Source organism: Phascolarctos cinereus, unplaced genomic scaffold (genome assembly GCF_003287225.1).
Source record: "Phascolarctos cinereus isolate Bilbo 61053 unplaced genomic scaffold, phaCin_HiC Scaffold_1;HRSCAF=81, whole genome shotgun sequence".
NCBI classification, from domain to species: Eukaryota; Metazoa; Chordata; class Mammalia; order Diprotodontia; family Phascolarctidae; genus Phascolarctos; species Phascolarctos cinereus.
This window is the reverse complement of record NW_027555514.1, coordinates 213,214,249-213,232,264: the sequence shown is the minus strand read 5'-3', so window position 1 is coordinate 213,232,264 and position 18,016 is coordinate 213,214,249. Positions and strand designations below refer to the sequence as shown.

The 18,016-nt window shown below is 35.8% G+C and overlaps 1 protein-coding gene across 1 annotated transcript in view; it reads left to right on the top strand.

The window, feature by feature from the left end:
• Positions 1-18,016, top strand: part of TFCP2 (transcription factor CP2) — a 68,490-nt gene that overhangs the window by 27,450 nt on the left and 23,024 nt on the right. Inside the window, exons 2-5 of the mRNA XM_020966109.2 lie at positions 7,384-7,535; positions 7,934-8,010; positions 9,352-9,457; positions 17,336-17,442. Of these exons, the coding sequence (XP_020821768.1) occupies positions 7,384-7,535; positions 7,934-8,010; positions 9,352-9,457; positions 17,336-17,442 (442 nt within the window). The remainder of the gene's footprint in view (positions 1-7,383; positions 7,536-7,933; positions 8,011-9,351; positions 9,458-17,335; positions 17,443-18,016) is intronic.

The window sequence follows — 18,016 nt, the reverse complement described above, 5'->3', positions numbered from 1 at the left end:
GTCAGTATGACTTTAAAGGTATTCTTTTGTACATTATCATAGATAAGAGCTTGCCTCTTTTCATGCTTCATCAAGAATGTCCTCAATGTGTATGTAGATGATTCTCTTAAAAATTTTGTAAAAATGGGATAATAGTCATATAGGTTAATAGTTACTGATATTTTCGTAATTTTTTCTATTTAATAACTAAGGTCAGTATTGTATTTAAATAATGCCAGATATTAAGTACATGGTATTATTCCTTCTTCCATGTATTTTGAGACTTGATTCCTCAGCATTCTTAAATTATATTACCCTCAGTATGAATCTCCTGTTCGTATATTGTACTAAGACTATTCTAGCTACTCTTCATTTTTTTGTGTCATTTCTACTTCCTCATGCAGCAGCAAGCACATCAAGCACTGTGATATGGAGTACAAATGTGATACATTGTCATGCAGAATAGGATTTGTTGTCTTTACATTTTTCATTTTACTTGCTATTTTCCTTCTGTTAATATCCTTGATTCTCTTGGGAAGATCTGGCTTAATTTTGAGTCTCTTGCCAGGTTTTCTGTAAATTTGTTTTTCTTCCTGCTGGTTCTTGTGTTGTGTTTTGTTTTGTTTTAATAAAGGCAATACTGCAAATAATCTTCCACCATTCTTCTTTGCAAAATTTTGCAAATTAGTTTATATTCTAAAGGAGTATTAGTTATATGATACAGGTGGTTAGTGTAATATAGTGGCCTACTGTAATGGATTTGTCCCAACCTATATCTATCTTTGAGGAGGGTGCAAATATGTTAGTCTCCAAATTAATTCCCTTTTGGATTGTCTTCAGGACAAAAAGGAGCCCAGATTTATCACTTCCTTTGGTTTTCACTTTGTGCCACACTTACTTTCAATGTAGAGAAAATTTGAACCAGCGAAAGTTTGAGCAACTCTGATTTATTTAAGTGTTTATAATCTGAAAGTTTCTGAGGAAGAGAGACTTCATTTGGTTGTGCCAAACAAAATTTTAACCCTAAATTTAGATTTAGGGAAATTTTATAGAATACTTTTTAAATCACAGGAACTACAGCCCCCAAATACGAGCCCTAAATGACAGCTCTTCTGCTTAGTCATGATGGACTAGATATTGTTGCCAGGTTCTCCTGAGTATGATTAGCAAGTGGTACTTTAACCAGACCTTGCCTGTCAGTGACATTTGAGGGGAAAAGTTTATTTGTAAACAATGAACTGTTGCCATGCTGCAGAAGTCAGAATTAGCTTTAGTAATATATTCCAGGTGATTTTCACTAAGCTTTTGAGGAAAGATATGCATTTTTTTCCTAGTCATCATTGTCAGGAAGTGGTGTGGTAGGAAAATTGCAAATTTAAAGTAAAAAATCAGTTACATAAATCTAAAGATTTTCAAATTGAGCCCTGGTGTATTATTGGGTTTTTTTATCTTAGTCCCTGCTCATTTCTTACCTACCCTTAATCACTGAATGGGCATTGCCTCAGACAAACTGAGACCTGGGAAAGACCTTAGTTTAAAAAGGTCAAGGTCTCCCAATGCATCTGGGGCCATCTCATTGTCCTGATCTACATCTTGCCACTGGACCCGGATGACTCTGGAAGAGAGAGTGAGGCTGGTGACTTTGCTCAGCCTTGCCTCACGTAAATCCAATTCACTTGCAACGCATGGCATCACCTTTCTTGATGTCATGGTCTCCTTCTTCAGAACATGGTCTTCTTTGAGAACAAAGACAAACAACAACATTCTTAATCCTCATACTCTTCTGTGGACGGTTTGGGAAAATTTTGAGAGGCATAAGAACCTTGTGAAGTGATCAAGCTGTGTTTTTTGTTTTGTTTTTGTTTTTTAGTGTCCTTTGTTTTTGTAGGTACAACACGTCATCTTTGCTACATGATTAGTACAGAAGGGTGAGAAGAATTCCCTCCTCTCTTTCATTTGGTCTAGTGAAGGAGAGCAGTCTTTGTGGGAGGGTAGATAATTTAATTCAGTAAACATTTATTAAGCACCTACTATGTGCCAGGCACTGGAGATACAAATAAGAAAAAGAAAAACAGTTCCTGCCCTCTAGGAGACTTTAATCTCATGGGGGAAGACAACATACAAGAGAAATCTGGGAAAAGGTCAGGGGAAACATTTGGGGACACATCAGGGGGAATCTTGTTCCTTATTCCATGAAGTTGCAGCCAAGCAGAGCTGCAGATGAAAAGTGCAGTTACCTAGAGAGTCCAAATGATGCCCTCCATAAAGAAAAACTTTGAGAGGATTTTAGTGTGTCACCCTCCAGCCAGAAAGGAGAGGAGGCTGAGATGGGAAGGAGCTGAGTTAACTGTACAGTGATGAGATTTGGAGAGATCAGCTTATCCTGGGAGGGGCATCTTGTCAGAGCTGCAGGTGGTTAAAAAGAAAGGACTCTCCTTCTCTTGTCCTTTAAAATACTTCCTTAACAATATATAGAAGCTATGCAGTTCATAAACTCTTGTTTCCATGTAGGGAGTGAGATAGATAAATTTCTATGTGAATTAAAATAATAAGCAAGGCATCAGCAGAAGAGAGCTTTGTTGCTTTTTTAAAAATTTTAGTGCTAATTTTATTCAAAGTTTGGTCTGGTTTAGAGGTTAGACAAAACCAATTATCAGTACTTGTTTATATCTCATTAGAAGTAGTAATTCTATGTAGATTCATATGAATTTAGTCGTCTGTATTAATAGTTTTTGCCTCACTGTAATAGCCTTGAAATGGTGTAGTGGTTTTAAAGTCAGAAGACCTGGGTTCATGTCCTGGCTCTACTATGTAGCAAATCATTTAACCTCTCTAGGCCTCAGTTTCCTCATCAATGCAAGGAATAGGGTTGAATTAGATGATCTCTTCTGTCTCTAAGTTCTATGATCCTTTTAATGTGTAGAAGTGAAGTGATGTGTACTTGATAGAAATGCAGATGGTATGTGGTACTTATAAGGAGTTTTGACGTTTCATTCGTCTTTTTGCTTTTGTGTAATCAGCCACTTAAATCAATAATCAACATAGACCACATTTCGAGGGCAGTATAGATTTTTGTGGATAAAGTAATACAACTTATAATAATAATGAAGTTATCTACCACAATCAGATTTTAGATTTGAGATGCTGGCCCATTCTCATCTACTTTCTTTAAGAGAATATATTTAATCATATCTCTCTACTAGTTAGACCAGTTTTGCAAACCAGAGATCCATAGAGCTCAAATAATATGGGGCATATTCTGAGTCTGATGTTCTATAATCAAAGCTAGTTTTACCCAACATTAGTGGAGGATAATGTCCTGATCCCCTGAGAACTACTTACAATATATATATATAGACTCATCCTGAACTTTTTCACCTGTGCCTACAGTTTTGGGCTTGAAAGGATCTTAAGCAGAACAATAATTTCCAACCCTGCTTTGTGTAACCATTGGTTATTTTCTAATGTTCAAGTGGTATCACAAAATTCTCAAAATAAAATGAGCTTTAATTCATTTACACGCGCGCGCGCACACACATGCATACATACATACATACATACATACATACATACATATCAGTCATACAGTACTTCTGGTTGGGACTGGTAGAGGAGGGAGCAGGTGCATGAACTCAAATAAACAAGGACTGAAGCTCCCTAAAGGTCGGAAATAATTATCTACTGAGTCTAGTTCATCTCCCTGATTTAAGGCAGGGCTGTATTTTTAAGGTGGATCATGAAGATTTTCTTGTGGTCTCAGGGGTTCGGGTGGGTTCTTCATTATCACCACCAGTCCACAATCTTGTCACAAAGTTAGTCACATTAAGCAAGTGATAAGTTTTAATTCTGGGCCTCTAAACAACATTTTTCTATCTTAAAAAAATTTTGAAGCCATTCCTTGTAACAAAGAATAAAAGAAAAAAGTTCCTCAAGACTAACCAATATATCAACCTAGTTGATTTATGCATAGTATGTGTAGTATTTTATATCCATAATCCCTTGCCTCTACAAATAAGGGAGGGAGGTGTATTTTCTCATATCTTCTTAAGGGACAAACCTTGTCATTATAATTACACCAAATTCAGGCATTTGTTGTTTTTTTTTTGTTGGGTCTTGTTTAATTATTGCAGTCATTGTGTCCATTGTTTTCCTGGGTTTTTTTTTTCTATTTCATAGTGTATCAATTCATATATTTTCCTATGTTTTTCTGAATTCTTCATATTCATGGTCTCTTCATGTCATAATAAAGACTCCATTACATTCATGTCTCTATATTAATGAAATTACAAGTCTAGTCCCTATCCCTACATTCATGTCTTAGAAATTTCTTACCCATTCCCCAACTGATGGGCATCTACTTTGTTCTAATTCTTTGCTACCATAAAAAATATTGCTATGAATTTTTTTTTGGTATATAAATCTTTCTGTCTTTTACCTTGTTGGAGTATATGCATAGGCTTGGGATCTCTGGATCAAAAAGTATGGGTATCTTAGTCACTATCTTAGTGCAATTCCAAATTGCTGTCCAGAATGATAAGACACATTGACAGCTCCACTGATGTTATATTATTATACCTGTCTTGAACATTCATTATTCCCATCTTTTGTGACCATTTTTGCCAATTTAAGCACCATTTTTTAAAGGTTCCCTCCACCATCATCTACTAACTTAAGAATGTTGCCCAGATAGACTCTTGAGGCAATATGTATTATTTTTAATTGTTCTACCTGTGCTGAAGTAGAATTAGCAATGGGTGCCAGATAAGGCATCAGAAGACCTGGATTCAAGTCTTAACTCTGGCTTTTGGTTGTTAGTATTGCATTGTGATTATGGAGAGATTGCCTACTTAACTTAATTGAGTTTGTTTCCTCATTTGCATAATGGAGATTTTTATCAATATTAATTCAATAACATTTATTATTTACTGTGTTCAAAGCACTGTGCTTAATGTAGGGGATGCAGGGATGGAAACCAACGTAATTCAAGAAGAGCTTACTTCTGATAGGTAGAGAAGATATGTACACAGTTTGAGCTATTGAACTACAAGTGTGATCTTGGACAACTTTTTCTTTTTTTAGTAAGTTTTTCATTGATATTTTCTGTTTCTTTTATCACCATAGTATTCCATGTGTCCTTACCCCTCCCTGAGAGCTATCACACATGACAAATAGTATTTTTTTAAACTTTTTAAAAATTAATTTATTTTGAATTATCAGCAATCACTTCCATAAGCTTTTGAGTTTTAAATTTTTCTCTCCCTCTCTCCCCACCTCTGTCCCCGAGATGGCATGCAGTCTGATATAGGCTATACATGTATATTCCTATTAAACATATTTTCACATTAGTGATGTTGTAAGAAAGAATTAGAACCAATAGGAGAAACCACAAGAAAGAGGAAACAAAACACAACAGAAGGAAAAAAATAGCAACTAGTATGCTTTGATCTGCATTCAAACTCCATAGTTCTTTCTTTGGATGTGGATAGCATTTTCCATCCCAAGACCTCTAGAGATGTCTTGTAATGCTGAGAAGGGTTAAGTTTAACAATATTAGTCATTTCATAACGTGGCTGTTATTGTGTACAAAGTCCTCTTGGTTCTGCTCACTTCACTCAGCATCAGACCATGTAAGTCTTTCCAGGTTTTTCTGAAGTCAGGCTGTTCATCATTTCTTATAGCACAATAGTATTCCATTACATTCATATACCACAACTTGCTCAGCCATTCCCCAATTGATGGGGCATCCTCTCGATTTCCAATTCTTTGCCACCATAAAAAGAGCTGCTGTAAATATTTTTGTACATGTGGGTCCTTTTCTCATTTGTATGATCTCTTTGGGATATAGCCCTAGAAGTGCTATTGCTGGGTCAAAGGATATGCACATTTTTATAGCCCTTTGGGCATAGTTCCAAATTGTTCTCCAAAATGGTTGGATCATTTCACAGCTCCACCAACAATGCATTAGTGTTCCAATTTTCCCACATCTTCTCCAACATTTATCATTTTCCTGTTTTGTCATGTTGGCCAATCTGATAGGTGTGATGTGGTACCTCAGAGTTGTTTTAATTTGCATTTCTCTAATCTATAGTGATTTAGAGCATTTTTTCAAGTGACTATAGATAGCTTTAATTTCTTCATCTGAGAATTGCCTGTTCATATCCTTTGACCATTTATCAGTTGAGGAATGACTTGTATTCTTGTAAATTGACTTAATTCTCTATATCAAATGGTATTTTTTTTAGAGGAAAAAAAGCATAATTGATCAATACATTGAAGTAGTATCACTTGCAGTGTATAACGCCTGTGGACCTCTCACTTCCATAAAGGGGCAGATGGGTAGTATTTTCTAATATCTCTTCTTTCGAGTCCTACTTGATCTTTATAATTTTTGTTAAATTTACTTTTGATGTTCTGATGTTGTTCTTTTCCATTTACATTGTTGTAGTCACTATGTATGTTGTTTTCTTGGTTCCATTTACTTTACCCTGCATCAGTTCATCTAGGTCTTTCTATGCTTCTGTTTCCATCACACACGTCATTTCTTACAGCACAGTAATAGCACATTATGTTCATGTGCCACAATTTGTTTAGCTTTTCCCTAATCAGTAGACATCTGCTTTATTTCCAATTTTTAACTATCATAGAAAGTCCTGCTATAAATACTTTGGTATATATGGGATTTTTTTTTCATTCAATGGCTTTGGACAAATCTTTCAAACTCTCTGGTCAAAAAAAAATACATATTAATAATAATCAAACTCTCTGGTCTTTAATTTCTTCAGATGGTTTCTTTCTTTCTTCCTTTCTTTCTTGGTAGTTGGGGTTAAGTGACTTGCCCAGGGTCACACAGCTAGTAAATATCAAATATTTGGGGTCGGATTTGTACTCACCCCTCCTGACTCCAGGGCCAGCGCTCTATTTACTGTGCCACCTAGCTGCCCCTTAGATGGTTTCTAATATCCCTTCCGGTTCTAAATTCTATGACCCTAAATTGGCAGAGATATAAAATGAAAAGACATGAGAGATTTGGGGAGAGGAAGGAACCCTTTCCAGTTTGGGATCAAGGATGACATTGTGAAATGTGGCAGCTCATCAGGGTTATTGTGTGGAAAGCACTTTGTAAACTGTTAGCCATTATATAAATGTGAGTCAGTAGTAGTATTATTGATGTGTCATTTGAATTTGTTACATGGTTAAAATGCAGCTTGTGTACACATTCACCTTCACTTTGTAGGCTAAATCAAACCTAACTGGTTGTATTATTTATGAGATTTTCAAGGTTTTGGTTTTTTTTATTGGTGGTAGTTATTAAACTATTACATATAGTTAACCTACAATGAGAATTAATTCCTTTTTATAACATTGTCCAATGTTTTTGAAAGTCAAGTGTTTCTTTTGTTTTAGTGATGTCCTTGCTTTGCCCATTTTTAAACAAGAAGAGTCAAGTTTGCCACCTGATAATGAGAATAAAATCCTACCTTTCCAGTATGTGCTTTGTGCTGCTACCTCTCCTGCAGTAAAGCTCCATGATGAAACACTCACATATCTCAATCAAGGTGAACTATTTCTTTTGTCATTAATATTATTACGCTCCTCTGCATTCATGTCATTGTACAATACCAGTTTTAACTTTCTGAAGATGGTTGTGACTAGTTCTACTAAAAGGTTACCTCCAAGGAGCAGGCTTTTAAGTTATAATGCCAATATCATTCCTGTCAGTAATGCAGTGAAAGAATTAATGGATTTATATTTCTAGTTTCTCCTGTCCTCTTGTCCTTCTTGTTTCTAATCCAGTTCCACTTTTCCTCCACCTTAGTGATCAAATTGATCACAGAACACTTTATTTTATGATCATAGTTAAAACCAGTTGAAAATGTACTTTCTATAGATCTTAAGTTTGTTTTTGATGAACTGTTGGCTTCCCTTATAAACATGTAATCTTTATTTCTTCTAGGACAGTCTTATGAAATCCGAATGCTGGACAACAGGAAACTTGGAGAACTTCCAGAAATCAATGGCAAGTTAGTGAAGGTAAAGGAAAGAGAAGAAACCACCGGCTCATACTATTTTCTCTCTGCCCTTTTTGAGACAAAAAATTTCATAGTCTCCTGTAGATCCTACCTACCACAATTTGCTAACTAGATATGCTGATCTCAGAAAGCCCAGGCTTCATGCCTTTTGAATCCCACTGATATTTCAGCAAAGGACAGCTCTATTCACATACTCTATGTTTAATGTAATTAGTGAAGGTCTGGTTGCTATCTGAAAAGCCTCAAAATGGTGGAAGTTTACTCTTCCATCATCATGGTTGATCTCCTAGGCTTAATGTAAAATGAACTGCTGCCTTGAAAGTAAGCAAGTTCTCTGAGAGCTTTGAAAGCAGTCTTCCTTTCCCCACTGGATGTTTGGTCAACCAACAGGATAAATAGAAGCTATTGCTGCTATGATAGCAGCTATAACTGGAGCTTTGCTAATAAATGTCTGAGGCCAGATTTGAAGTCAGGGAGATGAGTCTTCCTGACTGTAAGCCCAGTGCTTTATCCACTGTGCCACCTAGCTGCCCATAACTAGAGGTATGGTTGGAATAATAGCTCTTTCCATCTTGTAAAATGTGACAGAAAAGAAGCATGATGCAAATAGGATCCCTGCCCATCTTTTATGCTTATTTAGTTGTAATGGGTCATTTTGTGTGGACTTGCGTATTTTTCTTATGCATCAGCAAATCTGGGCCAATTGTAATGTATGATTAGTAGAAAAAAGACGAAGTTTAGGTTAGTGATACCTGATGCTTCTTTGGCATCAGAACTAACATTTGAGTCAAGTTTCAAATACTGGACAACATTGCTAATAATAGTTAGGAAATCTGGGTCAGTGAACAGGTTTCTAATGATATAGGGCTTTCTGATTTAGAACCTTCAACAGGAATGTGATGCTCAAAAGAAGAACATAAAGAAGATGAGATCCAGCAACAGACTTAGGCTAAGCACTGTTAATTTTGTTTTGTCATCACTGATTTACCTGGCAGAACAGCCAGGAAGGAGCAACATGTTTAACAAATACAGTCATAGTATTTAGAGCTAGAAAGAATCTTAAAGAACATTTAATCCAACCCTTTCATTTAACAGATGAGGAAACTGGGCCCCAGAGAGATTATATGACTTACCCACACAGTTAGCTGAGATTTGAACCCAGGTCCTCTGAATCCATATGTAGTTCTTGTGCCTGGTGCACCAAAGCTGCTTTTCATAGGGTCATAGAACTTTAGAGCTGGTGAGGCCTTAGAAATCATCTAATCATACCTCCTTGGTAATACTCATAACCTTGGAGGATACATATATCCTATTATTAATGGTTTTTATCTTTTCTTTCCAGAGTATATTTCGAGTGGTATTCCATGACAGACGACTGCAGTACACTGAGCATCAGCAGCTTGAGGGCTGGAGATGGAACAGGCCAGGGGATAGAATCCTTGATATAGGTGAATTGGGAGAATGTGCTACTGAGGGAATGCATTTAGCTACAATAGAGAAATGGTTTTCTCTGACTGTTATTTCAAAATACTTCAAAATACTGAATTTTCTAAGCATTGAAACTGGAAATTATTATTATAAGTAGCATGAAAAAACAAATTAATCTTGAAATAGAAACTGAAGTTTTTAACTCTTATTTATATGTCCTAATTGCACTTGCTCCTTCAGAGAAATGCTAGGACATTCCTAGGCTTTAAGCTGTATAAGAGCAGGGTTTATGACTTACCCTCTCTAATTCCTCCGTCAATCACTCAGCAAGCATTGAGTGCCTACTAAGTGCCAGGCACTGTGCTAGGTGGTGGTGGAACACACACAGTTTATCAAATATTCTTCCCTTCAGGGAGCTTCTTTTCTATCTGGGGAAGCAACAGGTCCCCAAAGAAGTATGTGCGGAATAGATATAAAAGAAAACAAGGTAACCTTGGTGTGGAGGGAGAACTAGCTGCTCAGAGACCAGAAAAGACCTCATGGAGGAAGTGGCCCTTGAGCTGAGCTTTACGGGAAACAGGCAATTCTGAGAGATGGGAATGAAAAAGGCGTGCATGCCCAGCTAGGGGATCAACCTGTGCTAAAGTCATGGTGTTCGGAAATGAAGGCCACATGTAAGGGGCAGCAGGAAAGTCCATTTGGCTAGATTGAAGAATGTGTGAAGTGTTTAATATGTAAAAAGGCTATTTGTTGCCAGACTTTGACGGTTAAATGCCAAACAGAGGATATTGCTTTTAGGTATAATAGGGAGCCACTGATATTTATGGAAGAGGGAGTGATAGTGTCAAAAACAGTAAGTATTTTGTACATAGTACACAAAAGTGTGTGTTGAATTTAATTAAATGGATAGCACTATAAAAATAGATCAGTTTTCCTCTCCCTCTTCCCCTTGCAAACCTTCAAAGATGAGAGAGGTTGGATTACCCTTCAGAAAAAGGCAGGTGAGGGAGGAACCATCAGGGATGCTCTTCTGTTATTTTTTAAGGGTTTCTTGAAATTCTCTTCATATGGCTACAAAGTGGCATAGCTAGAGCAAGTCCCCCTATTTAGTTTTACCAAGTGCAACATATTACTTAATTTTCTTTTTTTTAACCTATTTTTCCTCAATTAACAGGCATACATTTTCATTCCCTCTCATTTCTCCCTCTACACACCAAAAAAAAACCCAGAAGACAAAAATGAAGAGAAACAAAACCATTGTAACACATATTCATAGGAGTGGTTTTGTTATGTTTTGATGACATTAAAAGAAAAAAATAGAATATACTAGAAAAGAAATTGGCATGAAGGGGATAGAGACTTATATCCATATTACATTGTATTATATGTTGTATTCATATTTATATTCATAGTCAAATAAAAAAATTCCAAGATTAGCTATGTCCAGAAATGTATATCTCATTCTGCATCTTGACTCCATCATCTATTTCTGTTAGGAGATAGATAAACATGATTATCCTAGGTCATTATGGCTGGTTGTTGCATCGATCAAAATTCTTAAGTCATTCATAGTTGTTTACTTTTACAGTGTTGTTGTTATTATATAAATTGTTCTGGTTCTACTCACTTCACTTTGGATCAGTTCATAGAAATCTTCCTGGGTTTCTCTGGAAGCATCCCTTTTATCTTTTATTATGACACAATAGAATTCTGTTACTTTCATATACCATACTTTGTTCAGCAATTCCCCGGCCCCTTAATTTGCAATTCTTTACCATGAGAACTTTTGCAAATATTTTTCTTCTTTCTTTGATCATTTTGAGGGGTATAGATCTAGTAGTAGTATCATTGTCAAGGGACTTTCATAATTGAGTAACCTGGGGGCATAGTTCTAAATTGGCTTTCCAGAATGGCAAGACCAGTTCAGAATTGTACTAGTAGTATCTTTTTTTTTCCACTCCAAATCCTCCAACATTTGTTATTTTTGTTTTTCATTAACTTTGCCAGTCTTATAAGTGTGAGGTGGAACCTCAGAGTTACTTTAATATGCATTTCTCTAATTTGCATTTCTCTTACTATTAAGAGCATATTTCAATCGGAGCATTTTTCATGTGGCTACTGGTAGCTTATATTTCTTCTTTTAAAAACTGTTCGTATCCTTTGACCATTATTGAGTAGGAAATGACTTACCTTAAAATTTGTATAATCCCTTAAGTGTCTTGGAAATGAGACTTTTAAAAATCATTTATTTATGTATTTTTAGTTTTCAACATTTACTTTATAAGATTTTGATTTGTAAATTTTCTCCCCTCCCCAAGATGGCATGTAATCTGATATAGGCTACACATGTAAAATCACATTAAACGTATTTCCATGTTAGTCATATTATGAAAGAAGAATCAGAACAAAAGGAGAAAACCTCGAGAAAGAAAAAAAAAAGAAAATAGTATGCCTCGATCTGCATTTAGACTCCATAGTTCTTTCTCTGGATATGGGAAATGAGAATTTTTTTTAGAGAAACTTGCTGCAAAGATTTTTCTCCCTGTTACCTGTTTTCCTTCTCATTTTAATTGCATTGGTTTTGTTTATGTATAAACTTTAAAATTTTACCTATTTTTTCCTCCCTTTGCCCCCTACCTTTCTTTTTGTAAAGAAAAAGATGGTGATTAGTGAGAAGTATACATAGCATTAGCTTGAGCCATTCTTGATTCAAGCTACTTCTACTCCCTTGTCCCTTCTCACTTCCCTTTACTCACACATCAATCACAGGTTCTTTTGAACCTCCTTCATGACCTATTCTCCCTATTGTACTGCCCCTCCTCTCTATTTCTTCCTATTCCCTTTTGAGTCTAATGTACTTTTATGCCAAACTGTGTATTCTACCTCTTTTGACCCAGGTTAGATGAAAATGAAATTCAAGTGATGTCCACCCCCACTCTCCCTTCCCCCTCCCACTCCTCAGCTTCCTCCTTAGTTGTATGATCTTTTACTTATATTGTTGTTTAGTCATTTCAATCATGTCTCAACTCTTTGTGACTTCATTTGAGGGTTTCTTGGCAAAGGTACTAGAGTGGTTTGCCATTTCTTTCTCCAGTTCATTTTACAGATGAAGAAACTGAGGCAAACAGGGTTTAGTTACTTGTCCAGGATCACATAGCTAGTAAGTATCAAGTATCTGAGGTGAGATTTGTTTTTGTTTTGTTTGTTTTTGCTAGACAGTGGGGTTAAGTGACTTGCCCAGTGTCACACAGGTAGTAAGTAATCAAGTGTCTGAGGTTGGACTTGAACTCAGGTCCTCCTGACTCCAGGCCTGTGCTCAATCCACTGTGCTACCTAGCTGCACCCTAAGGCCAGATTTGAACTCGGGTCTTCCTGTCTCCAGGGCTGGTGCTCTATCCAATGTGCCACCTAGATGCCCCATTTCCAGTCTTCTTACACCTTACTCCCTGCCATGTACTTTTTAATCCAGTGGTACTGGCCTCTCTTCTGTCCCATGAACAAGACATTCTGTTTCAACTCTGGGCAGTTTTTCTGGCTGCCCTCTATTCCCGAAATGGTCCCCATCTCTGCCTATTGCTTCCCCAGCTTCCTTTAAGTCCCAACTAAAATCCCATCTTATACAGGAACCTTTCCCAGTTCTTAATTGTAGAGCCTTCTCTCCATTAATTATTTCATTTTTATCCTGTAAATAGCATATTTGTACATATTTATTTGCTTGTTATCTCCCCATTTGATTGTGAGCTCCTTTAGAAGAGGGACTGTCTTTTGCCTTTTTTTTGTATTTGTATCCTTGGCACAGTGCCTGGCACAAAGTAGGTGCTTAATAATTGCTTATTGACTGACTGACTCCCTACCTTCAAAGGTTCCTGACTTGGTTCTTTCTGACCATACTGTAGCTTTTTCTAGAGAACCCCCAGCTCTTAACTTCTCCTAGACAGGGACTATATAATCATATAAGTAGGCATAGAGATAGACTGATAAAATAGTGATCAGTTAGTGTTTATTAACATAGGAATAGAAAACTCTTTCCTTAATATGATAAAAAGTATATATTCAAAATCATATACTAATCTTTTGTGCAGTAGAAGAACACTAAAAGCATTGCCATTAAAATACAGTTGTTCATACACACCACCGCTATTTGAGATAGTTTTTGTAAATTTTAAGAAGTGGCAATGGAACACAAGAAACAAAGGAATAAACATTAGCAAATACGTTTAATTACTTCTGTTTATAGATTCCATGATTATATACCTAGAAAACCTAAGACAGTGAAAAAAAAATTAATGGGTGTAACAGATGACTTTAGTAGAGGGATACAGAATACATCTTACAAAAATCATCTTAATTTCTCTAGGTATCCAATAAGAATCAAGCAATCTCAATAGAGAAATACTTTTCATAACAACAACAAAAGGCACCAAACATTTAGGCATTAAAAGACCAGGCATATAAAAGATACAGAGACAACTTAATAATTATCTTTAACAGAAATCAAGGAACTAAAGAAATGGAATATCTGCTAGTCATCATTAGGTCAAATAAATATTGTTTTAAAAAAGAGCAGTACTTTCCAAGATAATCTACAAATTTAATGCATTATCATTAAATGAGTTCATTGTAATAGAGTCAGAACAGAATTCACATAGAAAAGCAGATGGAAAAATATCAGTAAGAAGTATGAAAAAGAAAATTGACTTGCTGTATCAGATTTCAAAATGTCCTACCAAACAGTTACTTTACTTACACACACACACTCACCCATTCTCTTTTCTTTCATTGTGGAAAAGGAATAGAGAACTTAATATATTTAAGGGCATAGTATTTGATAAACTCATGATTAAAAACACTGGTGAATGGAATCAATAAGTCAGTTAAAGATGTTGGAGAAAATTTGATGACTATGTAGTGAAAAAATGATCTGAACAGATACTTAACACTTTGTACCACAGTAAAGTTTTACCTGGATGAGCAATGAAAATATTTTAAGAAAAAACCACCCCTAAAACCTGGAAGAAAATAATATTTTTAGCTCGGCTATAGAGAAGGAATACTCTTTTTTTAAATCAATCTAACAAATGGAAAATAAAGTTATAGACAGAATCAGCAGATTAAATTTTATAAAAAATAAAGAATTCTGTATAATAAAAAGTACTACCTCTAAGAGAAAAGAAGCAGATTGGGGAAAATATTTGTGATAAGTATAATGATATGAAGGTCTGACATCCAGAATCTATAAGAAATTGATAGTCATAAGAATTAAAATAAGTACACCTCAGTGAAATGATTGTCAATGCTCTGAACACACAAATTTTGAAAAAAGTGTTAACTGTTAATGTTAAACATGAAAATATGTTCAAATTCCCTAATCAGAGAAATGCAGGACAAGACAACCTTAAAATGCCATGTTATACTCACTAGAATGGCAAAAAAAAAATTTTTTTTAATTATAAAACTCAATTCTGGTAGAGCTATGGAAATATATTTTATTACATTTTGGTAGGATTGTAGATTGCTGCAAACTTTCTGGAGAACAATATTTCAACAAAAAATACAAGTCACAGAAATGATGATACCCCAACCTGAAGTTTCATTTCTAGAACTTGATCTCAAAACTGTTATGAAAAGTTAAAAGAAAAACTACGTAGCTACATTATTTGTAATAACAAAAAATGAATTTGTATATCCATTGAGTGAAGAAATGCTGAAAAAAATTGATGTTATTGGATGTAAAATAATGAAGTGTTATGAAAATAAGTACAAAGAACACAAAAGAATATAGACATGAGATGATGCAAAGCACAGTCATCAGAACCAGAACAGGATGTATATTGATAGCTGTATTTGAGCATATACAAAATGTAGTCATTTAGCAGAACTTGATTTAGGTAAATTTGCAAGTAGACACTTGTCTCTATTGATTAATATTAATTTTGTAGTAAAAATTTATATGCACAGATGAAACAGAAATATGTGGAATAGGCATTTTTCCCTAACACAAGGATAGTGATCTTGAAACACAGTGACGATTACATTTTCTCATTCACTCCTTAATGAAGGCACTCTTAATTGATTTAATTATATAATATACTACTCTTAATATGTTTCTATGTTTGATTAATATAGTGAATTTATACTTTTGTGAAAGGGGGAGGTAAGAGGGAGAGGAAGCTCTTATATTTTGGTATTAAACAACTGAATGCTACCAGATTTAAATGAGAACAGTAATTCTCACAGAGATAACACAATGGGTGCAAGTATGATTGCCCGTAGGGTGGATTTAACACAATTATTTACAGTGAAATGTTTCTGGAACCCACTCAGTTACTATCCCTGGCTTTACATTGAGGTGTTGCTCTCACCAGTAATAATAGTGTTTGTCTGCTTGGCTATATTGTTAAGTAGTAAGGATCGGTCCATATCTTCCTAAAAATTAAATATTATGGAGAGTGAAATCCAGAGCTTTACTGAAGCCTACACAATGTAATACTTTGTTGCTTTCTTTTTGTCTGTAGCACCTGCCACCTAATCCTAGATGAAGAACTCTCTCCAGTGGCATGAAACTATGTTCTCGTTCTCTCTCTCTCTCTCTCTCTCTCTCTCTCTCTCTCTCTCCCTCTCTCCCTCTCCCTCCATATATGTATGTTTTCAGCATTCACTTCTATAAGACTTTGAATTTTAAATTTTCTCCCTCTCTTCCCCCCCAGATGGTGTGCAATCTGATACTTATACATTCATATTAATCATATTTTCACATTAGTCATGAGGTAAAGGAGCATTGTATAAAAGAATTAGAACTAATGGGAGGAACCATGAGAATGAAGAACTAAAACAAAACGGCAAAGGAAAGGGGGTGCAAATAGTATGCTTCCGTCTGCATTCAGATGCCATAGTTCTTTCTCTGGATGTGGACAGCATGTTGAGTCTTTTGGAGTTGTCTTAGATCCTTGCATTGCTGAGAAGAGCCAAATCTATCAAAGTCAGTCATCATACAGTGTGGCAGTTACTATATACAGTGTTCTCCTGGTTCTGCTCACTTTACTCAGCATCAGTCCATACAAGTCTGTCCAGGTTTTTCTGAAGTCGGCCTGCTTATCATTTCTTACAGCACAATAGTATTCCATTACATTCATGTTCAGCCATTCCTCAGTTGATGGGCATCCCCTCAATTTCCAATTCTTTGCCACCACAAAAAGAGCTGCTATAAATATTTTTGTGGGTCCTTTTCCCATTTTTTTGATCTCTTTGTCATACAGACCTAGAAGTGGTATTTCTGTGTCAAAGGGTATGCAAAATTTTATAGCCCTTTGGGCATAGTTCCAAATTGCTTTCCAGAATGGTTGGATCAATTCACAACTCCTGTGTACTATATTTTATTCAATGTTCTATATATAATGCTTTTTGACTCTTTTCTGACTCTTTGTACAGTGATCCTCCTTTAGGCCTCTGCAATAACATTGATCGATTCTGTACTCAGATACATTGTGGTTGTAGATAGTTTTCAGTTGGGTCAAAATTAAAATGAAGATGTAGCCAGTCATCTGAGTAGCATTTTGGCAAATTGGAATGGAGCTATTAAATTGATTCAGTTTTAAACCTTTGAAATTTAAACACACACACACACACACACACACACACACACACACACACACACACACACACACACACACACCCCCTAAAGTCAGACCAGAGGAGAAATGCTTAGGAGTGTTATTAAATAAATAAGTCATTTTTCTAGAACTGTTAATTTTACTGAAATAATTACTCCTTTTACCTAAAAAGAGGGTAAAGACTCAACCAGTTGCATGCTAACTCTGGACAGGAATATGAAAATGAATGGTTTTTCATTTAAGCCTAATAACGTTCAACTGCTTGATAACTAGTATTTTATCTTTCAGATATTCCAATGTCTGTAGGTATAATTGACCCTAGGGCAAATCCAACACAACTGAATACCGTAGAGTTCCTCTGGGACCCTGCAAAGAGGACATCTGTGTTTATTCAGGTAAAAAGATGTGGTGTCCAATTATAAAGTACATCCCAAGTTGCTTGTTTTGCTGAATAAGGAATATCACATGATAAAGATATAACCCCTTAGAGAGGCTCCCAACTGATTCAAGTACAAACTTCTCAGCATGTGCCTTAGAGCCCCTTTGAATAAATAAATGAAAAGGCATTTACTAAGCACTTTATACATACTAAATACTATGCTACACAGTAGGGATATAAACAAAAAAAGTGAGACAGTCTCTGTCTCGGGGTGCTTAAACTGTAATTGGAAGAGATAAAACATGTGAAAGAGCTCATTTGCATGGCATGTGGAAAAGCCTGAAAGCCCTAAGGGTGACAGAACAAATGGCAAGGTCCAGGGGTCCTTAGGATGCATGAGTAGGTTACATGTGCCCAGGGGTCTGGAGTGCATAGCACATCATATCAGTAAGTCCTGATGGTCCTCCATTTCCCCAGAATGATTGTAGTTGGTGATTCCCAGATCATCCAAGCAGTGTGAATAACCATGTTGGGGTAGGTGTAAAGGGAAAGCAAGTGGAACAAACCCTCTCTAGTAGTCCTGATCTGCT